This window comes from Podarcis vaucheri (genome assembly GCF_965113315.1).
Source record: "Podarcis vaucheri genome assembly, chromosome: 3".
Lineage (NCBI taxonomy): Eukaryota > Metazoa > Chordata > Lepidosauria > Squamata > Lacertidae > Podarcis > Podarcis vaucheri.
Window position 1 is genome coordinate 102,325,748 of NC_138761.1, and position 27,645 is coordinate 102,353,392.

A 27,645-nucleotide genomic window follows, 5' to 3' on the forward strand; every position below is an offset into this window, starting at 1 on the left:
TAAGCATGGGGCAAACACTAATACTCTTGTGATAGGGGAGTATGCCTCAGAGATTACAGAAAGTTTTTTTTAAAAAAAATAGTGTTGGAAAGATATTTTACATCTATAATGCGCGTCCCAGTGGAAAATTCCAACCCTAATTTGGTATAGCCAAAGACAACCGTCAATGACTTATTTACCTAGGAATATCAAATGGTCCTTGTTCCACTGAATTATTCTGCCTACTTTCAACAAAGTGTAACCAATGACAAGTAAATCCTCCATTTCCAATTCAAACAGGAAAAAGGACTAGGACAGTAAAATGCGAGTTCAGACCAGCCCAACTCCACATTAATGTAGTGGTGTTTACACAATATCTCCGCCATCCCAATGTCATTCTGGAAGCTAATGGATATTATGGTTCAGTTCAGGAGAGAGATTGGATGACACTATATAAGGAGGATGGTACCTGACATTTCATCTTTTCATGGGATCTGGATAATTCATTCAAGGCTCTGCTTTCTCAGAGGCTTTAGGGTGAATAGGTGAGATAGATAAGCAAACATTTGGGTGGGCTGATAGGGTGTCAGGGAGCAAGGCAGACCAATTCGTCTCTTCTGAGACCTTCTCCATTCTCCAGTCGGTGTTGAAGGAATTTTCTGGCAGCTGGAAGTCTGTGACTTTTTAGATCTACCTATCCATCTCACCAAGCCTTTCCTTTTAGGAGCTCAGGACGCTGTGCAAGGTTCTTCTCCCTTTATTACCCTCAAAACAAGTGTGCTGAACTGAGAAATAACAAGTGGCTCAAGATCACCAATGTGACCTTGTGTCTCTTTGTCTATCTGTTTCTCTTTCTATATACATATCTCTGCACACTGGAAAAATAAAATCTGAAGAGAATATGGTAATGGCATTGCATTTTTTTAAAAAAAAAGAATATGCAAAGCTGTTAAATATATAAGTGACAGAAAACTGTTTGTGTCATGGTGTCGTTTAATTTTGCAGCAAATTCCTCTGATTTATCAGAACTGCTTTATTCTTGAATTAAAATACAGCCTACTTAACAGCTGCTGTATTTAGAACAAATTACTGAGACACCCATCAGTCTCTCTCTTATACCTCAGACACCAGTGACACTTGCTATTTTTATACATGGCATCTGAATCAGAGATGATGTCAGATTTGTCTAGATGTAGAGGAAAAATGTTGTCCTCTTTTCTATGCTGATTTGTTTCTGTTGATATATGTATTAACTGCTGCCTGCTTCCAAGTATAGTGAAGTAAATGTAATTACATCCTTCAAGTATGATTATATGTCACATCACTAGAATGAGATTATTTACCTACACCAACACTCATGTGCACTGCCAAAACAGAGGATTATTTCTGAGGCAAAAAGTATTTCAAAGTACAGTGGTGCCCTGCAAGACGAATGCCTCGCAAGACGGAAAACCCGCTAGACGAAAGGGTTTTCCATTTTTGAGCTGCTTCGCAAGACGAATTTCCCTATGGGCTTGCTTCGCAAGACAAAAATGTCTTGCGAGTGTTCCGATTTTTTTCCGCTTTCCCCCTTTTTCTAAGCCGCTAAGCTGCTAATAGCCTTTTAGCCACTAATCCGCTAAACCTTTAATAGCCGCTAATCCGCTAAACCGCTAATAGCACTAATCCGCTAAGCCGCTAATAGGGTTGCTTCGCAAGACGAAAAAACCGCTACATGAAGAGACTCGCGGAACGGATTATTTTTGTCTTGCGAGGCACCACTGTACAAACGTATGTCACTCCAGAATAGGTGGAGAACTATCAGATTCACCTTGTAGCCAGTGCTGGAGATACAGAACAGAAAAGGCCCATCAATTTAAATTTTAAGTAGACTTAACTACCTCTAACCTATATTCTAGACTGCAGCCTTCAATGAGTAAAGTAATGGTTTAAACCTCACCCAAAGGGCTGACTGGATTGTGAAATGAACTTCTAATTAACCTAGGTACTAGTGATAGGTAACTTTACCCTCTCCCCTCCATGTTAAATCATAGTGGCTCAGAAAATAATACACTGTTTCCTTTAAAAAAGGGGAAAAAATAAATAGCTGATTTTATTACTCAGACTGATCTGGCACTGAGTCCTTTATTCATTGGCACTACCAATATCCCAGAGGGAGAAGAGAGCGAACTATCAGGTCTCTCTACTTCCCTCCCTATGGTCCAAGCCAGTAAGTGTTGTTAAGAGGAAATGGGATTTAGAGCATCAAGCCAGGCTGATGGTAGGGTGAAAAGATGAGTAAACTTGGGAATTCTTCTGCAGATAAGAATGCAATCCGAGCTGGAGAAAAAATATATATCAGGGGCTCATAGTGATGTTCTATGAGGTTAGTGTAACAAACCCCCAAGGATTTGTTGGTATATCTAGTAGTTATGAATTTTTCTGAGCCCAGCTCATTCCTCAACTAGACGTCTACTAATTTCGAGGGTTGCAACTGACAAGAGAACAAATTCTACACATATTACCATTTACCACTTACTACTTAAGTAAAGGTGCACCAGAAGTATTATATGAAAGTGGGCATATTGGGTTTGGATGTCCTTTTACGACATGGAGGTATAAAAGCTAACTGGTGGTAAATTGTACAGGTTTATCAAAATATGTTCCTCTTCCTGCCAAAGCTCTCAGCAGTTTTGGCCAAGACAAAATCTTGAAATTCACCTTGGATATCACATTGGGAGGAATTCACTATAAACTTAAGGGGTCTGTGAAACTCCATTCTTCTCTTCCCATGAGAAGCTTTGAGAGTCTTATCAAAAGTCTCTTAGCATTTCTTGATCATTTCTCAGCTTTTCTCCTAAGCAGAAATGTCCAAATTTGCCTTCAAATTTTTGTTATCCAATATTTTGTGGTAACTCTTGTATCTGGATAACAGAAGTGTTAAACACCACAAAAGAGGTTTCATTTATGATTTAAAAATAAGCTGCCCTGGCTTCTCTTTCAAGTAAGAATCAGTTATAATGACCAGTCCATCAGCAGCAACATTATTTATTAGATGCATAAACCAGCTTTCCCTGAATTTTTAAGAGTAGTTTAGAAAAAATAAACCAAATAATACATTAATTAGAAACAATCTAAATAGGATCAAGCAAAGGAAAGGTCCAGTTTTCTTTTATTATGTGGTTTGGTCAAAGTGTTTTTAGCACACCCATCACACAGATTTTCCTGTTGCAATGAAATTTTTGAAAAGTAGGCTTTGGTGCTCTTAAGAGGTGAAAATGTAAGGTTTGATTGCTGCACGAAGAGGGTGAAGAGTGATCCCAAATGCAACAACACATTTTGATATGCAGAAAGGTGGTGTCAGTATAATAAACTGAATTATGAGCTGAAATAAATTGTGCATAGTTATCTCCCAAATGATAATGGCATGTCAGAAAGTTCATGTTTATCAAACACAGAAAGGAAAATGTCACAACACAGTTATGAAAAAAGCTTAGAAAGTGAAGAAAATATTTTCTAGAAAGGAAAAGGAAACAATAAAGCTGTTTTAATAATGTAAGCACCCAATGCAAACCAATTCATTCAAATGCACTGAGCAGACATAACTATGTTTAATCTATAGAAAAATCCCTTAAAACCTCTGTAGAAGAAGTAGAATTAATCAAATATATAATAAATACAGATAATTATGCTGGTTTCAAATTATGGTCATAGAAGGGAAAATTTTTAGGCAGATTTTTAAAGGTGTCTCCTCCTTTTCCCTTTCTGCAGCCAATAAGCAATCTGAAAATATCAACCATGTTTCTTATAGATAAAGAAAACTGGCAATTGGGCATGTCATTAAGTTCTTGAGGGACTGGTCAGTAGTTACTGTGCAATGACAATGAACAATTATTAAGAAAAAGAAATACTTCTTTCTTACAATCTCTGCTTTTCCAATTGAATTGTCTGGGTTTCTTAGGACAAGTGTGACTCAAAGAGACATAGATCAAGAGGAAGATAAGGTCCAATAGAAGTATTTGATGTGAAAGTTTGAGAAAGACGCCTGGGCCCCAAACCATGTTGTAGCGTGTACATTTCATAGAATCATAACTGAAGAGTTGGAAGCGACCACAATCTTTCTGTTGTTACTGCTAGTGTTGCATGGATGCATAGCTGTGCAGACGTAGAAGACAGCATTATTCTAGGTACAGTGTCTGAAACTTCCTTTAGATCTCAATTCTATCACGCTGTTTGCATGAGGCTTAGGGCTTCCCACAACAATTTGTTGGGTCTGCCACTCACTGCTGACAGGAATGACATGATTAAACACCACTGCTAAAATTTCCAATTCCAAGATCAACTCTTAGCTCAGTCTTTCTCAACCTTGGGTCCCCAGATGTTTTTGGCCTACAACTCCCATCATCCCTGACCACTGGTCCTGTGAGCTAGGGATCATGGGAGTTGTAGGCCAAAAACATCTAGGGACCCAAGGTTGAGAACCACTGTTAGCTCAAAGATCTTCGCGTGGTTGCTAGTTCCTTCATTCATCTCCATTAGTCATATCTGTATCATCTGCATATGAAACAGCCAGCTACAGCTAGAAGAACTAAGGAACACTTGTTCCACTGAATTACCGTATTTATCTGTGTATAACACGCCTTCATGTATAAGACTATTTTGGGGGACTCAAAATTAAGGATATGGGGGGAGACTGCCCATAGTTGTTGAGCTTTACTTTGGGGGGTGGCCCAGAGTTGATGAGCTTTTTATACAGGGGATTGCCGAAAATCGCTCACCCGCCTGACCTACGCTGCCACTCACATGCATCACCTATTGTCTGTCCCCTCGCTGGAAGAAGCTGCCAATTGCCCGCCCGATTGCCGCAGCGACAGCCAATCAACACTAGACCATGTTGCAGCCACCAATAACTTGCCCAATAGCAGCAGACAATCTCCGGCTTGCAGCAGCAACCAATCACACATCCCCCCTATGCACTATCCGTGTATAAGATGACCCCAAATTTTAAACGTAATTATTAAATTTAAAAAAACTTATCTATGGAAAAGAACGGTATTTTGCCTACTTTCAACAAAGTGTAACCAATGACAAGTAAATCCTCCATTTCCACTTCAAACAGGAAAAAGGACTAGGACAGTAAAATGCAGGTTCAGACCAGCCCAACTCCACATTAATGTAGTGGTGTTTACACAATATTTTCCCCATCCCAATGTCATTCTGGAAGCTAATGGATGTTATGGCTCAGTTAACTGAGATGAAGACTGATGGATGGTGTGCTAAACGTTGCTCTGGAGTTGTCCAGAGCTTTCTAAACTCAGATTCAACTCAGATTTGCCATCTCATTGGGGTGGGGGGAGGAATTCTATTGTACTTAACTGTTACTGGGAAGAAGTAAAATATAGTTTCTAAACGGGTACATATTTTTTCTGAATTCTATACTTACGTTTACAGACGGGTGGCCTTCCTTTATTGCTCCACAATCCATCTTCTTGACACACTGCTGTTGCTTGTTGACTAGAATCTAGCTTGAAGCCCTCATTACATTCATATATCACTCTGCTGCCCAAAATAAACTCATTACCCCAGACTGAGCCATTTCCGGGAGATTCCGGAATACCACAAGATACAGCTGAAAAGAGGAAGAAAAGTGGAAAAGCTATTTGCCTCAGGAAGTAATCATTATTGTTGTCAAATCTGAAACTGTAAGGTAATAATAATAATAATAATAATAATAATAATAATAATAATACATTACACATTTATCTTATTACTGTTGCTAAGAGACTCACTTTATAATAATTGTGTCGAGGCCTAATAACAAAAGAAACAATAATAAAACATTTCCGCCACAAAGGCAGCATTGTCACATATAATAGTATGGATACCAATATAAAACATGAGTACTTCTTATATTTGAATAATGGATCTCAATGCTGATCTGGGCTGCTTATGAGTATAACTTTTTTCAGCTTGAGGTGGAAACCAACCATTTCATTTGTTATAGTTTTGCTATGTTTTCCATTTCCATTATAATGAAAATAATATTCATCAAGAGCGTGGAGGGAGTCACTTAATCGTCTAAACTGTGTTTATGTACACAAGTGGAAATTTATCAACACGTTAAACATATAGGTACAAATATAAATTCAAGGCAGCATAAATTATTTCCTGAATGGGTTTATTTGTGCTACTGTAACATTTAATTATTTTCTTGAATGAAAGTTTGCAGCTTATGTAATAGGATTTCAGTAATGCAATTGGTCAACAAAAGAGTGACGAAAGCTGTACTGGGATGCAGTCTCAAAAATGATAGAATGATCTCGATACGAATCCAAGGCAGACCTTTTAACATCACAGTAATCCAAGTTTATGCACCAACTACTGGTGCTGAAGAAACTGAAATTGACCAGTTCTATGAAGACTTACAAAACCTTATCGAAGTGACACCAAAGAAGGATGTTCTGCTCATTATAGGGGATTGGAATGCTAAAGTAGGGAATCAAGAGATAAAAGGAACAACTGGCAAGTTTGGCCTTGGAGATCAAAACGAAGCAGGGCAAAGGCTAATAGAGTTCTGCCAAGAGAACAAGCTGGTCATCACAAACACGCTTTTTCAACAACACAAGAGACGACTCTACACATGGACATCCCCAGATGGGCAACATCGAAATCAGATTGATTATATTCTCTGCAGCCAAAGATGGAGAAGCTCTATACAGTCAGCAAAAACAAGACCTGGAGCTGACTGTGGCTCAGATCATCAGCTCCTTATAGCAAAATTCAAGCTTAAACTGAAGAAAGTAGGAAAAACCACTGGACAGGTAAGATACAATCTAAACCAAATCCCTTATGAATACACAGTGGAAGTGAGGAACAGGTTTAAGGATTTAGATTTGCTGGACAGAGTGCCTGAAGAACTATGGATGGAGGCTCGCAACATTATACAGGAGGCAGCAACTAAAACCATCCCAATGAAAAAGAAATGCAAGAAAGCAAAGTGGCTGTCCAACGAGGCCTTACAAATAGCGGAGGAGAGAAGGCAAGCAAAATGCGAGGGAGATAGTGAAAGATACAGGAAATTGAATGCAGATTTCCAAAGAACAGCAAGGAGAGACAAGAAGGCCTTCTTAAACGAGCAATGCAAAGAAATAGAGGAAAGCAACAGAATGGGAAGAACCAGAGATCTGTTCAAGAAAATCGGAAATATGAAAGGAACATTTCGTACAAAGATTACCATAATAAAGGACAAAAGTGGTAAAGATCTAACTGAAGCAGAAGACATCAAGAAGAGGTGGCAAGAATACACAGAGGAATTATACCAGAAAGATATGGATGTCTCGTACACCCCAGGTAGTGTGGTTGCTGACCTTGAGCCAGACATCCTGGAGAGTGAAGTCAAATGGGCCTTAGAAAGCACTGCAAATAACAAGGCCAGTGGAAGTGATGGTATTCCAGCTGAACTGTTTAAAATTTTAAAAGATGATGCTGTTAAGGTGCTACACTCAATATGCCAGCAAGTTTGGAAAACTCAGCAGTGGCCAGAGGATTGGAGAAGATCAGTCTACATTCCAATCCCAAAGAAAGGCAGTGCCAAAGAATGCTCCAACTACCACACAATTGCACTCATTTCACACGCTAGCAAGGTTATGCTTAAAATTCTACAAGGAAGGCTCAAGCAGTATGTGGACCGAGAACTCCCAGAAGTGCAAGCTGGATTTAGAAGAGGCAGAGGAACCAGAGACCAAATTGCAAACATGCGCTGGATTATGGAGAAAGCCAGAGAGTTCCAGAAAGACATCTACTTCTGCTTCATTGACTATGCAAAAGCCTTTGACTGTGTTGACCACAGCAAACTATGGCAAGTTCTTAAAGAAATGGGAGTGCCTGATCACCTCATCTGTCTCCTGCGAAATCTCTATGTGGGACAAGAAGCTACAGTTAGAACTGGATATGGAACAACTGATTGGTTCCAAATTGGGAAAGGAGTACGGCAAGGCTGTATATTGTCTCCCTGCTTATTTAACTTATATGCAGAATTCATCATGCGAAAGGCTGGGCTGGATGAATCCCAAGCCGGAATTAAGATTGCCGGAAGAAATATCAACAACCTCAGATATGCAGACGACACAACCTTGATGGCAGAAAGTGAAGAGGAATTAAAGAACCTTTTAATGAGGGTGAAAGAGGAGAGCGCAAAATATGGTCTGAAGCTCAACATCAAAAAAACGAAGATCATGGCCACTGGGCCCATCACCTCCTGGCAAATAGATGGGGAAGAAATGGAGGCAGTGAGAGATTTTACTTTCTTGGGCTCCATGATCACTGCAGATGGTGACAGCAGTTACGAAATTAAAAGACGCCTGCTCCTTGGGAGAAAGGCGATGGCAAACCTAGACAACATCTTAAAAAGCAGAGACATCACCTTGCCAACAAAGGTCCGTATAGTAAAAGCCATGGTTTTCCCAGTAGTGATGTATGGAAGTGAGAGCTGGACCATAAAGAAGGCTGATCGCCGAAGAATTGATGCTTTTGAATTATGGTGCTGGAGGAGACTCTTGAGAGTCCCATGGACTGCAAGAAGATCAAACCTCTCCATTCTGAAGGAAATCAGCCCTGAGTGCTCACTGGAAGGACAGATCGTGAAGCTGAGGCTCCAATACTTTGGCCACCTCATGAGAAGAGAGGACTCCCTGGGAAAGACCCTGATGTTGGGAAAGATGGAGGGCACAAGGAGAAGGGGACGACAGAGAATGAGATGGTTGGATGGTGTTCTTGAAGCTACTAGCATGAGTTTGATCAAACTGCGGGAGGCAGTGGAGGACAGAAGTGCCTGGCGTGCTCTGGTCCATGGGGTCACGAAGAGTCGGACACGACTAAACGACTAAACAACAACAACAACAAATGCAATTGGAGCAAACCTCCCTATTCTGCATCTGCCAGATCATGTTCAGATTAGAATGTGGAAATGCAGATTACATTGCATGTCCACGAACCTTTCCCAGACAGGAGTCGTTCCAACCTACATTTGTGCAACATGATCAAAGGACTTATTGATTCTTTGTTTCTTTTTATGTGGCGCTTATCATACTCATCGAAACCTTTGCCTCACAGTCTTCTGTAAGTGGCCGTGTGTTACGATGTGCTACATCCTCACATCGTAACACAATGTCACTTCCAAGGGACTTTTAGTCACAGTATTGAACGAGCCTGCAATAGTGCTTTCTAGCTCTTGCAAGCAGATAGACACTGTTGTTTAAAAGAACACGAACAAGGGAAAAGTTTGATCAGTTTGAAAGCACACCTCCTCAGCATTAAGGATGTCACTGGCTACTAGTTTGTTTCAAGGCACAGTTCAAAAATGGCTTTGATTTAAAGAGCCTAAATAATCTGTAGTACATGTAAAGAGCTCCTTCCTCTAATATGAATTAGGATGCTTGCAAAACGTGCTGGGGTGGCTGTTCCAAAGTCAGGACACCACCATAAGAACGCAGACTGTGAACACGCCACACTTTTGAAGCACAAGGCTTCCTCCAAAGAATCCTGTTTAAGCGCTTCTTTAAAATACAGCCAGGCTTTTAAACTGAATTGTCCTTCTGCTCTTTAATTTATTTTAAGCATTTCTAAACTGCTCTGCATCCACACAGATTGCAGATATACAGCAACAGCAGCAAGAAAATACAACAAAAGAACATAATCCACCATAAAACAAATATTTTTTAAAAAAATAACTGAGCAGACAAGTAAATCTTAGTCTAGTATCTTTTACCCAGCCTTTCAAGACAAAACCTATCCAAGACATGAGTGGATGCATTAGCTTTCACTGACTACTGTTTTCTTGGTTGTTTTGGCTACTTTTGTTACTTGTTTTAACATTCATTTAATTATTTTAATTTTTGATTTAGTACTGTTGCTTTGATTGACTGAATAGCTTAAACATGGTTTTAATCTCTACCCTCTGTGCACAATTACACACGCTGCAGTATTTTCCTAACAACTGTTTACAGAATTATTTGATTGGCATTCTGGCATCCCATGCAGTTCCATACGCTTCGCCTGTGCAAATGAATTCTCTTATGGAGAACTGCACAGAGGTTATGGTAACAATTTTTATATATTTTATTCTCTCTCTATTGAGAATTACTGTATTTTCCAGGTATAAGACTAGGTCCCCCCTAAAAAATAGTGTCCAAAATTTGGGGGTGTCTTTTACATGGGGGCCACGTCCCCCCATTTTCTTAAATCAGAGTCCCCCAAAATAGGGGGTGTCTCATAGATGGAAAAATATGGGGTGGGTGTGCCAAATGCTCTTTCCTTCCTTCCCAAAAACTTGATTGGGGAAGAGGTTGGAAGGAGAAACCCAGCAACAAGCAAACCTTAAACCAAGAACTAGGAAGCTAGAAAATTGATATTATGATGGAAATGTTTCAGCACCCTTAACTGTAGACACTGCTACTTTCTTCAGATATAATTATTTTGAATGTAGTGCTGCTTGTGCAGGTTTCTGCTGCTTCAGCAGCTGAAAGTAACAGTAATAACAATAAATTATTATTCCTTGGAAGGGAGTCAAGTCCTTTATGCAGCAGCAAGTGCTTTATTAGCTGAGTTGCCCCTTGACAAGATGGGAAATGAAAAATACCACCTGACCTTACAGCTTAACCCAAGTTAGAAACATGTTCTTATGAAAACTGGGGTGGGGGAGGGGGGGCTGTTGTAGAAGAGAAACAGAAAGGAACAGCACCGTTTTCTAAAATTACATTTCAATAACTATTTACAGTACAATTTTAGCATTTAATTACACACTAAACACAATGGAATCAGTTTTACTGGTACTACAGACATCATGAAAGGATGTCGGGGGGCGGGAATCCTCCATTTTTTAAAAAAATACGTTAGTATGTCTTGTGCTAGATGGTTTTAAAAAATAATTTGTTTTCGTTAAGGCCAAAATGTATTTGTGTAAGAATTTTGGCTGGGTGCTGGCAGGTTGAAGGTGGGGAGGGATGACAATTACATGTCTGAAGATCTCTACTATAGCCATAATTGAAAGAAAGCGAGATGTGATCCAGGAAACAGCCAGTTCAAATCTAGGTGTCCTTAAACAAACCATAAGTCACTCATCTACAATATAAGGAAACAAGAATTGTGGCTGACCTCACAGAGCTATCTTAAGGACTTCAAGGCGATATATAATTTGACGAGGCGTATTGTACCCTCGAAATGAAATATTCTTAGTGTATATGTCCGCAGTGTGCAAGGAAAGGATGCTATTCTCAAGGCTGAAGAGACAAGCTGCAGTTTAAAATGCACAATGACTTCAAATGCATGTCTCTTCAGGAGAAGCTGTTGCGGTTAAAGGACTGTTTTCTCTTGGGCATTCAAATTACCACATTAATCTTTCACTATTTATTAACATAACATTCCTATTCAGTTTCTTATGTGAAATGGGTGCCAGCAGAATCAGTGGAGGTAGTTCCACATAACAGCAGGTTTTCTATTCATGCTTAGGTGGCATAAATGGGTAGGTGTAAGAAACAAAGACTAAGGGTCAGGGTTTCCTCCACTCTAAAAACCTGTGATACCACCATAATTTCAATTTTTTGTGTGTGCATGTGTTGTTAAGAAACAGGATCTTACCTTGACAGAGAGGAACAGGGAAATCCCATTGATACATGCCATTTGGGTGACGTCTACAAGTTGCGTTGCTATGGCCAATTATTCTATATCCAGGTTTACAATAATAGCGAACGGTGCTGCCAGCTGTACCCCTGGTTTTATTTACAATTCCACCATTCTTCACAATATGGTTTAAGCTGCAGTAAGGAGCTATAGGGGGAAGCATAAAAGAAGCAATTAAATAAAATGCAATGTTTGGTTATGGCTTGAAAACCCGTGAACTCAGGCTCTAGCCTCACAATCAGAATCCATATGAAAGGCACTTAGAGAATAATACTAAACTGAAAACCTATTTCAACTGTCTGTAAGTAAGCAGCAGGATATCTTTGCATGTGAAATGTAATATGCTTTTGAGCCTCTCATGTACAATTTCTTCGATCATTGTTGATGTGCAATAGAAATTAGAAGAAGCCATTCTAATTCAAATGTTAAGTTTTTACATTTGCATTTCAAAGTGCTTTGGGCAAACATTTGTTTAAGGCTCCAGTGTGAAAATGTTCAATGGCCCTATTGTATGAAGGTGAGCTAATGGGCTGCTGCATGAGGACTTTTTGCCACTACAAACCCCCATCAAGTATCTTGGGCTATGTGTAATCAGATCTTTGGGGTTTGCTCACACAAGGGAGAAGCCTCTCAGAAAAGGCTTTTGGGAGGACGGTGGCGCAGAGCATGCATTTGGGAGGCCAGAATGGGGAATTCTCCTTGCACAAGCTCCCTTGCGTGAGCTGCAGAACTGGATACAAGTCATACAACACACCAGCAATGATGCCAATTAGATGACTTGGGAGATGCAGGTGAGTCTATGATGTGTTTGTTCTTCAGATCCCCAAACAGATTCCAGGGGCTCTTCCTGATGGACATACAGTGCTCAGAGTGCTGTATGGAGCACTGCAGTGCCACAAAAGAAGGGGGCAGCACCCATTTGCACGTCCAGTTATTAAGCCAGTACACACAGACATGAAGAAACCTGCTGGCTTGCACAAATTTCCCCTTATCTAAAGCAGACCAAAACGTTAAAGGCATCTTAATCAATCAAGTAATCATTTCAGTTTTAGTTAATTGATTATATTTGCATAAATTACTTATGCATAAAACCAATAGTTCCGATGGGGGGAAAAATAGCAGACTTTGAAATTGTGGCGCCAGCTTCAGCTGGGCTTTGAGGAGGAGGCACGAGGCTCTGGCAGGGTCCTGTAGCCCCCTGACCTCTTTCCCAAAGCCCAGTTAAGTGCTTGCCTGGCAGCACAGCTTTGGGAAGGAGGCAAGAGGACCCGAGGACCCTGTAGGAGCCCTCACACCTTCCCAGAGCTGGGCAGGGACTTACTGGGCTTTGAGAAGACACCCTCCTTGGCTCAGCGCCCAATGCAGCTGCACCACTCATGCCTCCCGAAATTTGCCTCTACCGAGGACCAGAGAAATCATAATGGAGGGCTGAATTCAGCCCCCAGGCCTAAGTTTCTCCCGCTTCTGTTGTGTATAGGATTGTTTTCTTATGTTAGCATGGTCACAAAATTCATTCTGAGAAAACAGAAACATTTTCTCACTATTCTGAATTAGGGAATGTCCCAGTAACAGGCTCTGGTATCAACAATAGTTTCATTCCCACCCTCCATCTTACACTTTTTGCGTGACTTCAAATAGCCTTCTGTCATTTCGGTTCCCTCCTCCCTCCTTCTATATTAAAAAAAAAAGTCTGTTCTAAACAACAGTCAGTAACTGCCTGCATAATACAGTGACATTGCCTATGCAGGAGGGCTGTCAGAGCAACACAGTAAACAGCCTGAGGGAAAACTAAAAAAACTCTTGTGTTTATCTCCTCGGCCTCTAGTGCCACACATTAACAATAGCACAGCAAAACTTTCAGACAAGACCGTGTCATTTAGACTGGCATATTCCTTAAACTTTTCAAGGCCCTGCCGTTCTGCACATGAACATTTGTTAGGAAAATGCTGCCGAGTGTGCTTACTTGGAAGTAAGCTCCACTGAATCCAGTGAGAAGTTATGTATACATATACAAGATGGACTTTCTTGTCCTAAAAGCATTCATGCATTGGGTACAATACTGTGTATATACTCTGCACCTAGGAAAATTAAAATAAAAACCAGACTCTATAGCTTAGAAAACGAAGCATTTCAAACCCTCGATTCACCATTCTGGGCTGGGTTTGTGGGTAGCCAAGGTATCCCTATGCCAGGCTCAGAATGGTCCCCCCAGGCTCCAGTAGTGGGAGGCCTCTTCTGCACTTTTGCTAATGCCAGCAGGTGTTTCTGGGATAAGGAGGGGATAAGGAAGGGAGCTGGGCCAGCAAAGAACTGGTGGGCACCTAAGCCGCTCCAGCTACTGGCAATGGGCATGATCTGGGCATCGCAACCCACTCTTAGCCCCATACATGCAAACATAAGTTCCACTCTAGCCGACATGAGCACTTGGGGTTGGGATATGGCAGTGACTCCACTGCTCCCAGATGGGAATTAGGAATGCTCCATAAATTATGTAAATTGTAATTTTGTGTGTGTGTGTGGGGAATCTTCATGATTTGTTGTGCTTCAGCCAAGTGCTATGGAGATCACTTACGGTAATTTCCATCCTTGGTAACAGGTAACCCCCAAGCCCTAATCATGGGTGGAAAGTCCTCCCTTTCTGGCTTGCAAGGATTTTATACCAGATATTACCTACATATTTTCATGCTTATGTTCTTAGTCACATAAATCAGAAACTTGAAAGGGAATGTATTAAATTTTGCAGTTTCAATGGCATAGAGATACTGATTTGAGGCAGGTGCCATCACTGTACCCTTTTTGGAATCTGCTAAACACATTCCTGTTTAGACAAGGGATACCTAAATGTATAAAAATCTGAGGTATTTTTAACCTTGTTTGAATATTTTAACCTTTGTATGTTTTAGAGGTGTATTTTTTCTGTTTTATCTTTTGTAAACAGCTTAAATGTTTTTGTTTTTTACAATCAAGTGGTATATAAATTTTATGGAAATAAATAAATACACTGAAATACAGTACAAATACAAGCAGCCCTGATAGAACTCATTCAGAAAAACTATAGCTCAGTCATAGAAGACAAAGTCTCAGGTTTAATGACAGAATAGCCCAGGGCTGGGAAATACCTCAGTCTTAAACCCTGGAGAGCTACTCCAAATCATGGTAGACCAGGCTTTCCCAATATGGTGTCCTCTAGATATATTGGACAACAGCTCATTATTGTCTATACCAGCCTTCTCCAACCTTGTGCCCTCCTAATGTTGTTAGATGCCAGCTTCCATCAGCAATAGCCAGCGTGGGATAAGGGGAGTTGTTGTCCAATATATCTAGAGGACACCATATTGGGAAAGCCTGGTCTACAACTCCCCTTATCCCATGCTGGCTATTGCTGATGGAAGCTGGCATCTAACAACATCAGGAGGGCACAAGATTGGAGAAGGCTGGTATAGACAATAATGAGCTTGATGGCCAGACAGTTTCAGTAAGGCAGTTTCGCAAACAAGACTGTATTGGTCAGTGGAAGGTCGGAAAGGCCAAGGACAGAAACATACTTGTTTTCCTTAGACCACTGTGTAGCCCACACTGTGTAGACTTGCTTGCATCTCTGTGGCTATTTTCTGGCAGCAAAAATGAGAAGGATTACCGTTCTGCAATATCTCCCGTTTTGGAAGGCATCACAGAAGAAAACCTCACCAAACTCTGCAGAATCTTCCGGACATCTGCTACTTGCCAAACCTTGTGCAAAGTCATGGTTGGAGGAACAAGGAGGGAAGCAGGGAGGCAGTAAATCATTACAATAGGCTGATAGTTGTGAGGCTGCCTGCTGGCTCAGTCACAGCTGCCATAGCTTCAATAGCCTTTCTGAGCCCCTGGTTTCTTTCCCCATTTTTCATGCTGCTGCCTTCCCTTATTAAGATGCAGGCCCAATTGCTTACTCTGCTGCTCACTGTTATTCCTTTCTCATGCTGGCTGTCTCTCCTACATCAGATGTGAAACTTAACAGACATGGGGAGAACTATGCAGCCTTTCAAGACGTGCTGTCAGTGAAATAAAGGAGAAGGTTTACTGTGAGCTGTTCTCCAAAGGTGGCTTGCCCACTTACAAAGTCAAAATGTATTTGTACCCTCAAAGTTAATACTGGCCAATAACATTTCCTCTGAAAATTCACAGAAGCATATGTTCTTCTTTCTCTTCTGTGAAAGAGAGAAGGGGGATATTTATTCAACAATGAAATATTGTTCTTTTGGGTCATTCTTATTTACTGCGGACATGAACTCAAAAAAGTATTTTTAATTAAAAAAAATAGCTGGTGTGTGTAAAACATGTATACACCCTGTAGTTAAGTTTCCATGTAGAGTGAAGACAGCACAATCTATAGAAATGCACTTGAGCCCCCGATTCATCATAAACCAATCAGTGTGAGGAAGAGCATGCCAGCATAGCATTCAGCTTGGAGTGCTAGACTGCAGTTGGGGAGACCTTGGTTCAAATCTTCACAGCCAGGCAACTCTCTGACTGGGCCACTTGCGATTGTGAGGTTCAAATGAGCAGCAAGGTGGATGGCTGTAGAAGTACGCTTTCCTTAGTTTCTTGGAGGAAGGACAGAATAAAAATGTCTTGAATATAAAATTACTAAACCACATTATTGGAGAACTTTCCCACCCTAGTTTTAGTGTTTGTTACTTTCTGATTGACAAATGCTAGCTATCAGTTGACAGGACTCAGAAGGAATTTTACCCACATGCATGACTAGTCTTAACAATGCAGGGATTTTGTCTTCTTTGTAGCAAAATATTTTTATTTCAATTTATATACTGCCCATTATAAAAAGATCCCAGGGCAGTGAGAGTATTTCCACCACAGTTTCTTATTGAAGATGCTAGAAGCATTCAGCAGAATCCAATACAAAGCAAAGTTCTATGCTACTATCGTTGCTACTACTAATTAATCATCCACCTATACAAGGTTGGCAAAACTTTTCCAGCTTGAGAGCTATATTGAAAGTTGGCCACCCCTCCAACATTATGGCCTCCAAGGTTATGGCTACTAACCTGAATAACGTATCTTGAATCCTTTCTTACTCGTTGCATGGTCAGTTGACCAACGCAGATACAACTGATTGGATTTGCTTGTGTAGTTAAGCTGCCCGGTGTGATTTCCGCTCAACGCAACCAACAAAGGGCTTTGTCCAGAAGAACCTGCAGGGAAAAAGACATCATGATGATGAAGACAACAAAGAATATCTTTAAGAAACCTTTTTATGGAATATCAAAACTTACACAAATTCTGATAAACCAATCTGTATGCATTAATATTTTAGTCTGACAGTGTGTTTTCATTCATGTAAAAGAAAACATGGGTGGGGAGGTGAGGTGCCCTCTGAAGATTGGATTAATCTTTGGGAACAGAGGGGCACATTATAAGAATTTGTTTTGGGCTTGACGGCCGTCTTCTTAAAGATGAAATGGGTGTGTGTATCTTTCTTATTTCCGCTTAAAAAACGAACAAAAAAATGTAACCACTTCAAGCAGTAGCTTGGCCATCTGCAGCAATGCAGCAGTGTTCCTGGGACAGATTGTCCCATGGATACTGTTGGAATGCTGAAGGGTCTCAAGCTGCTGCCTGAAGTGTGGCAAGGTTTTGATTTTTTTATTATTATAGGAAAAGTGGGGGTTTGGAGAGACCCTCAGCAACCTCATCTTTTAAAAGTAAAGTTGAAACAGAAAGCGCCTGCTGAATCTGTACTGGTAGAAGAATTCACAATACTTGGCTGATGACACTAAAGTTTCAATTTCTTGTTGTTATCCGATGAGCCTTGCCAACTCATGGGATGACCAGTGCCACTCCTGCAGATGATCTCAGCGACTGAGCTGCGACATAAGAGTTCAGCCGGTTCCTAAATTACCTTGGACCCAAGTTATGAATTGTTACAAGATCTTTACTCCAATCAAGTTGTATACACATTTGGTTAGCTCAGTCAATAAGAATTCTTCTCACCATCAAAGATTTCCAACTCATCAAACTGTTTTTCACTTTGAAATGTTTCTACAAAGATAGATATATTATAATTTGGATCAACTTTAAGAGTCCAGGAACAAGTCTGTGAGTTTGGGTAGTTCTCCGGATATCCTGGACTAAGGATTACTCCAGATGAATCTGTGCGGACTTCATTTGCTGGGCATTGTGCTGTAAAATAGAAGGATAGGGAAGGGAGAAACACACACACACACACACACAGAGAGAGAGAGAGAGAGAGAGAGAGAGAGAGAGAGAGAGAGAAATAGAAAACAATTACTCCCCCATATTTTCCTTTTTTAAACAGGTACAAAGAAAGACCTTCAATCCACTTTTGAAATTTATAACATGTTGAAAGAAGAATGGAAGACTTCTTTATAAAGGAAACTATCTACCACTGCTTGTTATGACCACAACAATTCCATCAGAATGCAGTTCAGAAGGAAATTAGGGAATCAGGGCTACTGGGTTTATAAAAGCAGATATTGTAATGGTAAACTGAAGAAAGTCCTCAACACAAAAAAAACATTTACATTCACAGCAAACTCTGTGCTTACCCGAGTGTCCATGTCTGCCTAAAGTGAATGTCCTGATTAGCTGCATGTGCCTGGAACATTTTCCAGTGAAGTAATGGATAATAAGTGATTATATAAAAGGAAAATGATTGATGGTGCCATCACAGGCCTATTGAATAACATATAAGAATTGGGGAAAATCTGGTGCACAATGTTTGTGTGTGTTTAATAATCAAAGCATTCCAGATACAGAGAAGATTGACCTAAAAACTGTCCTCTAGACACAGGCAGGTTGGCATATCTAATTGGCTATTCATTACTTGAAAGAAACTTCAGATGTTCAACTGTAAAGGTAAATGTTTCACAAGACTGATATATGTCATGATCAAAGAAAGGGACACAGATGTCTAGGAAAGGAACATTAATGTTTCATCACTCATCATTACACTTCCAAATAATGGGAATAATTAATGAGGGGGGAGGGTTGGGTGCCACTGTAAAGTGATGGAGGTCTCTTGCCCTTGAGCCTCAAACACTGGCTTGGATCCTAACAAACGGAAGGGGTTCTTGTGGAGGAGCCTGATGGTAGAAGGGGGAAATGATGGCGTTTTTGGCCAATTCTGTCTTCCTCCTACACCCCCCCCCAATGGTCTCTCATGCTACTTTTGGTGTCCACCAAACATCCAGAGCAGATTTTTGGAAAAGCACAAATAGTTGTGCTCAAAGGACATTCCTACTTGAAGTGTAGTTAAGATCTAAACCTTTGGTTCTGGGCACTTCATTGCCTGTGACATTTTAATAGCAGAGGAAAGTGCTGGCCAAAAGCTGTAGTGTACTGAACCTTTCAGGCTCCTTAGCAATGGAGGGACATCACTCACAGGGAATGCTCCCTGACTTTATCTATGTACTATCTCTGGCCTGGCTCCTCACTGAGCAACTTGCTGCACAAAGCAGTTTGAACTGCTACCGACCCTGCTGAAGCAAGTAGATGCATTGGAGCTGAGAACATTTTCTGTCTCCCATTCCTTTAATGTACTACATGTTCAGTCTGTAACTAGGAGTTGTATTCAGTTGCAGCACTAAGCAAATTGGAGCCGTCTCCCTCTCTCCTCCCCCTGCACACACCCTAAATCTGTTTTGGGTGCTCTACCAATCTCTCCGGACATGGGTGGCACTGTGGGTTAAACCACAGAGTCTAGGACTTGCCTATCAGAAAGTTGGCGGTTTGAATCCCTGTGATGAGGTGCGCTCCCATTGCTCAGTCCCTGCTCCTGCCAACCTAGCAGTTCGAAAGCACATCAAAGTGCAAGTACCGTATTTTTCGCCCTATAGGACGCACTTTTTCCCCCTCCAAAAATGAAGGGGAAATGTGTGTGCGTCCTATGGGGTGAATGCAGGCTTTCACTGAAGCCTGGAGAGTGAGAGGGGTTGGTGTGCCCCGACCCCTCTTGCTCTCCAGGCTTCAGGAAGCTATCCGCTAGCCGTGGGAGACGCAGCTCTCCCACGGCTAGCGGAGAGCTTGCCTGCACCCAGAAGCTTGGGGCGCGCTGAGCTCAGCACGCCCCAAGCTTCGGGCTTCGCGCAGCCCTCCGCTAGCCATGGGAGAGCCGTGCAAAGTGGCGCGGCTCTCCCACGGCTAGCGGAGAGCTTGCCTGCACCCAGAAGCTTGGGTATTTATATATTTATATATTGTGGTCGCATGTTGCTCTTGGGTGTGGGGGAAGGTTGTAATCTCTACCTGGCCCCTCCAAATTGGGGCAATCCCATTAAAGGGATCCATGGGAGATGCTTCTGTCTGGACGCTCAGGTGGGGGCAAGGAGCCACAGCACTCCCCAGGTGCAATCCAGTGGGGGAGTTACCCCTTGATGCAGGTCAGGGACTCCCTCGTTTCCAGTCGACCCCAAACCTAAGTTCTTCCAGCAGGCAGCCGGAATCTGAAAACACGATGGCTGAAACTGCATCTTAAAATAAAAGTTTGCATGGGGGTTGGGGGTGGAGGGTGTAGAATGGAAGGCCAAAGAACAAAATAAAGAATATCAAAGGAAGCCTGGAGAATTCACAGCAGAGTAATTAGGAACAATTGGCCATAAGACGCAAAGAAGCAAATGGCTGGTTTAATAGCCTTCATAGGTGTTCAGTGTGGTATTCAGCATATGTCGCTGAAGGGTGTTTAGGTCTACAGTGCAATACGTTACCAGTATCTTTGAAAGGAGAGACTACAGCACACACTGCATCCCACAACCTGTCACTGTTCAGTGCTCCATTTACCTGGTTTTGGTCCCCAAAGCTCATTAGAGCTGCAATTCTCCTTTCAATGGAATGTTGAGAAATCTCGCTTCCCAGCCTTTGTTCAGCTTTTCCTACTTCATTTACATAGCTCCCTCCCACACCCGCTCAGTGCCAAAATTTGTACTATTCACCCATTCCCACAGATAATTGTTTCTTCTTTTTTCTTGCATCACAAGCTCTTTTCTAGGTAATTTACAATCCTAACAACCAAGTAACTTTGCATCCCTGCATTAAAATTATGGTTGCATACATAAACAGGTATATAAAAAGTGGTTTGTCCAGCCCCACAGTCTGGTAAGATCGCTCTGTAAAACATTAGTACAGGGTCTGTACTGATATGCATGCTGGGATGCAGCTGGGATGTATTCTGAACATTCAAAACAGAAAACAAGTTTCAATGTTTAGTCATAGCTTTTCATTCTTAATACTTCATTGGTTCAAAATAATTTTAAATACGAAACACAGTGAATGAAAACACCAGCATAATACCAATATATAATACCACTGATGCATACATACCTTCACAAGATGGAGGAGAACCATCAAACTGGAGTTGTGCTTTAAGCTTGCAGAACATCATGTCATTCCCAACCAATGTATAGCCAGGATGGCACTTGTACTTGGCAAAGTCACCTGAAATAATTTGTAACGCAGAAATTTAGACTGCACATTTATATCCCACGTTGGACAACAAAGTCTCAAGGCAGTGTTCATTTAAAAAATAAATAAATACAACAATATAAAAAGTTTTTAAAAATAAGCTTGCTTTTCAAAGCCTAACTAAAACAGCAGATAAAAGCAAATGAAAATATTTTGTAAGATGTCTGAGAAGAGAGGTCCATGGGTTGGTTACTATGACCAAAAAGTGTGTGTGTGTGTGAGGGGGGGGTGGAGGGAGGGAGAAAATACACAAAACACATCAAAATAGAAGGGCAATTGAATACAGTAAAACAGTACAGCAAATCAGAGTTTGAAAAAATATATATATCAAGGATGATATACAGAAAATTTGACCAATTATCTATGTGAAGAAGAAGTGAGGGAAATAATATTGCAGTCATGACTGAAAATTCAGTTTTACTTATGCCATATGTTTACAGTTGTGTTTGAATGAAACAATGAGAACAGACTTCAAACATATAGGGCAGGATGCAGACTAACTTAGAATCACAATTACTGCCCACAAAAAAGATAGCCATGACTATCTTTTCATATTGATTTCAATGGGACTTTAGTGATGGATTTAAAATGGATGCCTCTCATTCGATTAAAAGAATTTCTGATCGCCAAACACTCCAGAATGACAGCTAAACAGTACGCTCTTGCTTTTTAATCTTATTTTTCCTGCTGAAATACATGTCCCTAGTGAAACAGTTTGGCAAAACGTTTGTTCTGTTCCTCACACTTCCTCTGCACTAAAGTGTCTGCACAACCTTTAAGAAAGCTCTCTTAACAGCTATCTGTGCTTCCTCCCACTAACTCCCCCCGCCAAGAACTTTTGTTTTCTTTTACCCACCCACCCACACATTGTGTACGAGTCCCAAACCTGGAACTGCACAAACGTTCACATGTAAATGTTTTAGCAATAATTATTGGAGTCTTTGGCAAGGCCAAATGCCTACCGAAGAAAGGGAGAAAGAAAAAGAGATTTGTTTTCGAAGAGTGGGAGTGATTTAGGGTGTTGTTTGGCATTAGTTACTTTTTCACAAGATTGTTCAAGGGCTGCCCTCTTTATTTTCTTCTTCTTTCCCCCCCCCCATTTTATAATGAAGCCACAGCTTAACTGCAGAGTGCCTGACAAATGTGGTTGCCATGCGCTGGGGAAACTGCGCCTTGTGAATGTTCCAGCTTGTTGGCCTTGCATTCTTACTGGAGTAGTAGCATTCCCAGGACTTTAGTAGACTCATTTCCCATGAATGAAGCAACAATGCTGCTGAGTGCTCTGTTGCCAAGCTATGGCTTCATTTCAAAAGCAGAAAGACTGAAGAAAAGAAAGGCATGTTCTCTGATCACATCATAAAACAGTTGATTAAAATAATGCAATCACGCCCCCCCCAACTCAATTTTCAGATAGATTCTTCCCCCCCCAAAAAATGTCCCAGGATTTCTCTGTCCACCTTCATTTCTGTTCAAAGCTCAGGCAAATGTAGGAGTTTTGTGCAGCCCAACTCAGACCTCTTGCAAAATCCATGTGTTAGAAATAATCGAACTGACTGATAGTGTATCTGCAGTTGCCAGCCACTGGTGCTTTTGAATTACTACACTCTGAAGTTATGCACTGCTCAAAGGAGCCTTCTCCAAGCGGCTGACCTCTGTAAATGTTAGACTATGACTCCCATCAGTGCCAGCCATCATGGCTGTTTTGGCGGTAGGGTTGAGGAAGGTTGGAGTCAAAGGCATATGGAAGGAACCAGGTTGACAAAGGCTGGCTGCAAGGAGCATCAACCTCTTTCCCAAAAAATGTTTAACTGGGATGGAGGACAAGACTATTACGGGCTGTTAGCCAAGATACCTACATTCTACCTCCACTGAATATATATGAATTCAGAGGCATTCACTGAATAAGCCTCTGAATATGAACTGCTGGGAAACACAAGTTGGGAGAGTGTTGTCGTGCTCAGGTCTGGCTTACTGGCTTCCCATAGGGATCTGGCTGGACTCGGTAGGCAACTGGCTCGATCCAGCAGGCACTTTTACTCTTATGCAACAGCAATGCACATTTCAGAAGATTTGTTAAATTTAACCTATGACTACTACAAATAAATTTACTCAATAAATAAATTTCACCCAAGACTAATTCAAACAAATCGCATTCAGGAATACCACCAACATCATCTGTGTAAAAGTCTGGACAGAGAACTGATGCATCAACGGGAGGAAAAATTATCACCTATTTCAAAATCGTCATCTTCTGTAAGCAATTCAGCTTGCGGAACTGTTGGCGGAGGCTGGCACTTCTTCAGCTGATACGCTACAAAATCAAAGCAAAATTGCATTAGTATCTCTTTGATAACAAAGCCTCATTACAAGCTGGCAGTTGTGAAACTGTCCTCAAGCTGGTTCACATGTCACATTGAGCAACTGTTTATTTTAAACTATGCTTTAACGTGAATAAGCAGTGCGATGGCGCATGCTGCTTAAAAGTTTGCAAGTCCCTCCTTCCCTCTCCCCTGCTAACCTTTAGCGGCATCAGGGAGGAAACAAAGTTGAGGCTGATTTTGTGTTACATGGAAAACAGCACTCAGCTTGGTCGCTGCAAACAAACTATGACTGGGAAGCCGGAAAGAAACCTATGGTTTAATAAGGTGTGCGACATGGGCACAGCGGAAGGCTTGGAAGCCAAGTGAAAGCTCTTATTCATAGCTTGCTGAGAATATGAATCAACGTTCCTAAATGGAGTAGCACTTTTACTTCCATAAATGCATGCCTTTATGTCAAAGAGCAAGCTGGTCAGTAATCACACAAAGTTGGAGTTAGCTCTTTATTAGTAAAAATATGATATCCACAGTCTTGGCTGAGTGCCAGGCCGAATGAGCACAGTAACTCATTCCTGGTGGTACTTCCTACATGAAAGCAAGTTGCTGAGACTGAAGGTTCCCACCTCCCCACAACTGTCTAGGTTTCCTCCTCTCCAGGGATATTTCCAAGAAATCAGAGACTGTACAGCTGTGCAGCCAATCTCTTTTCTGCTCTTTTCATGCCTCTCCTGGTTCTGGGAGATGGGGGGAAGGGGAGCTTGTCACAACAGGAGGTGGAGATATCCGTGACTCTTCACCAGCCTGACTCATCTCAGCCTCTTGACCTCCCTCCTTGCCTGCTTCTTGACTTCTCTCTGCCACAGACTCTCCCAGCTCTGTTACCACTTCAACATCCAACATCACCTCTTCCCAGTCTTCTTCCTCTGACCACTCATCATCACTCCACCACCACTCCCTGGGCTCTAAGCCTTCTTCCCTTGGTTCTCCCACCATTCCTTTGCGTCCAACCAGTCCATGACACTTTGCATAAATCTCAATACATATTTTTAAAAAAATGTTTGGGAACTGTGCTTGACTACACAACCAACATACCATGCCATAACCACTAGCATGGCTTGTGTCTGACTGGAGCCTTTGCAACAGATCCAAGCTGAGAGCAAGTTATCACAGCCTACGGCTACTGAGCTGGAGCCATTGCAACAACTCTAACTAGTCACAGTTAGGCTGTTGGACTGTCTCTGGGTCAGCTGATTCACTGTAGCAGTGGGGCAGTATCATACCCTAAGCCAGGGATGTGGAACCTGTAGTCCTGCAGAGGTTTTTGGATTACAAGTCCCATGATCCTTCTCCACTGGCTACACTTGCTCGGGCTGATGGGAGTTGGACGCCACAGTTTCTGCACCATTTCCCTAAGCCAAATGGCTTTTCAGTTTCTGAGACACGGGCCTTCAATGTGAAATGAAGAGCAATTCCCCTGTATGTCACGCACACTTACTTCCGTTCTTCATTTCCTTTCCCCTTTCTTTGCCTAAGTATTTTATAGCTAGAAGTCTTGCTACTTTCTTTAAAATCAAATGCCGCCCCCTTGCCCCTTTTCCAGGGAATAAGTGTGTGACAAAATGAAAATGAATCAAAATAATCCTAAATAAACGTATGCTATTTAACTTTTCCCTCTCCGGGTCTCTGACCCTTTAACTATGTAACTAGACACTGAAACAATTTCAAAGTTCCAAGTGAAAAAATGCCTCGTGTCTCTAAGCAGCTAAAATATTCTCAACGGGAGATTAGGATACCACTGGGTTTTCTTAACACCAGAAAGTCCTTAGGACTTAGAGAGGAGTGCATGGCCAGGGTTAAGTGGGCCAGAGTTTTTTCCCATTAAAATATTAAAAAACCAAGTAACTCAATATTAAATATTTAACACTCATTTGGCTGTGGATAATAAAGACTGTTACTCTAGAGGTTTTTATTAAATGAAAATATCATGCCAATTAAACCAGTCTAATTTATTTTAACATCAGTAGGCAGAAAATATCCCTTTAAAGCTCCACACGCAGCCTCTATCTCACAGGCACGATTTGTAAGATGAGAAGAGGAGAACTGACCATGAAAATTGAGAACAAAGAACCCTCCAGTGGAGAAGTCACTGTGAAACTTGAGAAGGACTTGATTGCTTGAGCTATAAGCTGTCTCAAGAGCTGTATTCCCGCTGAACACTCCCAGCTGAGGAGAATTTTGGTCTGGCCCATCCCTAGGGACCAAGAGAAAAGAGAAGTGTCAGCAAAAGCCTGTAATTAAGGTTTAAATTAACTCTGTTTTCTCTTGATGGTAGCTTTAAATCTTCAAGAAGGCAGGTTAATCCTAACAATTGTAGCATAGTAATTCATTTGCATGCAAATCTAGGAAGGCGATTAAGTACATTCCTGCCAATGTGAAAAGCTTGACCTTTTAGGAGAAGCTGGAAAAGCTATGTAAGTAATATTTGTACGAAAGAAGGTTCAGTACTGTATAGTTTGCCATGAGATCACCTGAGGTGCTTCATTCTATTGTTATATATAGAAATATATATATGGGTATTTCATATAGGTGCTGTTCTTTAAACACTTTACTAGTCACTGAAAACTCAGCCTTGACATTATATGTCTGATGTCAGCCAATGAAACAAATGTCAGTGCCATACTTAGTGAAAGAGAGAAATAAAAACCGCATTTTCAACAGGAGAAATAATTCATTTCAAAACAAAATATGGCATTACACTATTCTTATATGTGTATAAACTGATTTTTCTTCCCAAATTATTTTTTAAAGTAATACGTGATTCTGATTTTCAGCTACCACAATTAAAAGGGCTTTGCTGCTACTTACAAAAGTATAACAATTTTTGCCATTCTTCTAGCAGGGTTAATGACACTATGAACAACACCATTTAATGACACTATTGCTTTACGCTGCCACACAAAAGCTGGCAACTTTTCAAATTAGTAAGCATCTGGGCTATGAAGCATCTGCTCTCCCAGGAACCAGGGACTTTTCTAGTCCACTTGAAAAACATTTCCAAAATTTTACTAATGCCTTTATTAATGAAAAAGCTGTTTTGGGCAGTGAGGTGCCTATGGCGGAGCAGATATTAAGATGTCACTTTAAAGAATAGTTCTTTATCAACCAAAAGATCAACAGCTTTTTAGTGCAAAAGACATAAGCTGTTTAGACCTTCCCAGTGGTTCTAATCTTTTTGATACCAACTCAGGAAAAGGGCAATATGTAGTTCAAAGGAGGACTGACTGGCCCATCTGCTATATAATCCTTCTCAAAATATGTACTGTGAGAAAAACAGGGATCTGAAAAATTCAACACGTTTTTTCCCCCAAGCAGGCATCTCTGAATGGCAGTGGCATTTCTAGGACTCAGCATTTGAGCTAGCAGATGGATGGGAAAACATTTGCCTCTGGGAAGAGAATGGCCCCAGTGGCTCCCCTCACAACTGAAAGCATTGTTAATTTAAATTGCTAACACAACGAAATGTGGCATTTTGATCATAGCTGGTTAGGCATATACAATTATGCAATGAATATATTTTTGAATTTATAGCCCATTCCTATCCAGTCAGCTGGGGACAGGTATAACAGTAGAATGAAAGTGCAAAATGTCCCATAAAATTATTTTCAAATCCAATATATTGTAATGGACACCTACTACTTGTTCCAATATTACTGGCATTTCCATATTTCTCCAACACGTGCTCAAAAAGAAAGGCATCAGCAGGCACGAAATTTGTTGGTCCACCGACATAATTACTGCCCATCAGAGTAGCCCTGTAAGCAGCTGCACTTTAGCTATTCCTGTGCTATTCAGGTAAGGTACAAATTATGCCCCACAGTATTTCAAAATGCTATTCAGGAAATACACCCAATTATTACTAAAAATATTTTTACTCCACCTTCCCCCTGCCCCAAGACTTCAAGGCAGCTATCAACAGTTAATAGCTAATAACAGTTAATAGCTAATAACAGTTAATAGCTAATAACATTAAAACAACACCACAAAAATTAAGAGCAGCAAATATTAAAACAATTTTAAAAATAAAAAGTAAAGCTGCTTTCAGGTGTTCTGGTGAACCAATGTCTATATAATTAAGTGGAAGTCCACTAATGAGATAGCAAGTTCCAGAACCTGGAGAGAAGGCCCTCTCCTTGGTTACAATCAGATGTATTTCAGAATT

General features: G+C 41.0%; 1 protein-coding gene across 5 annotated transcripts in view; it reads right to left on the reverse strand.

The window, feature by feature from the left end:
- Nucleotides 1-27,645, reverse strand: part of CSMD1 (CUB and Sushi multiple domains 1) — a 997,036-nt gene that overhangs the window by 62,224 nt on the left and 907,167 nt on the right. For all 5 annotated transcript variants that reach the window (XM_082215381.1, XM_082215380.1, XM_082215382.1 and 2 more), the window contains 7 exons: nucleotides 25,532-25,677; nucleotides 23,339-23,419; nucleotides 20,968-21,081; nucleotides 17,626-17,814; nucleotides 16,680-16,826; nucleotides 11,593-11,781; nucleotides 5,402-5,587 (listed from right to left, as the gene is read on the reverse strand). In XM_082215381.1, coding sequence (XP_082071507.1) covers nucleotides 5,402-5,587; nucleotides 11,593-11,781; nucleotides 16,680-16,826; nucleotides 17,626-17,814; nucleotides 20,968-21,081; nucleotides 23,339-23,419; nucleotides 25,532-25,677 — 1,052 coding nt within the window. The remainder of the gene's footprint in view (nucleotides 1-5,401; nucleotides 5,588-11,592; nucleotides 11,782-16,679; nucleotides 16,827-17,625; nucleotides 17,815-20,967; nucleotides 21,082-23,338; nucleotides 23,420-25,531; nucleotides 25,678-27,645) is intronic.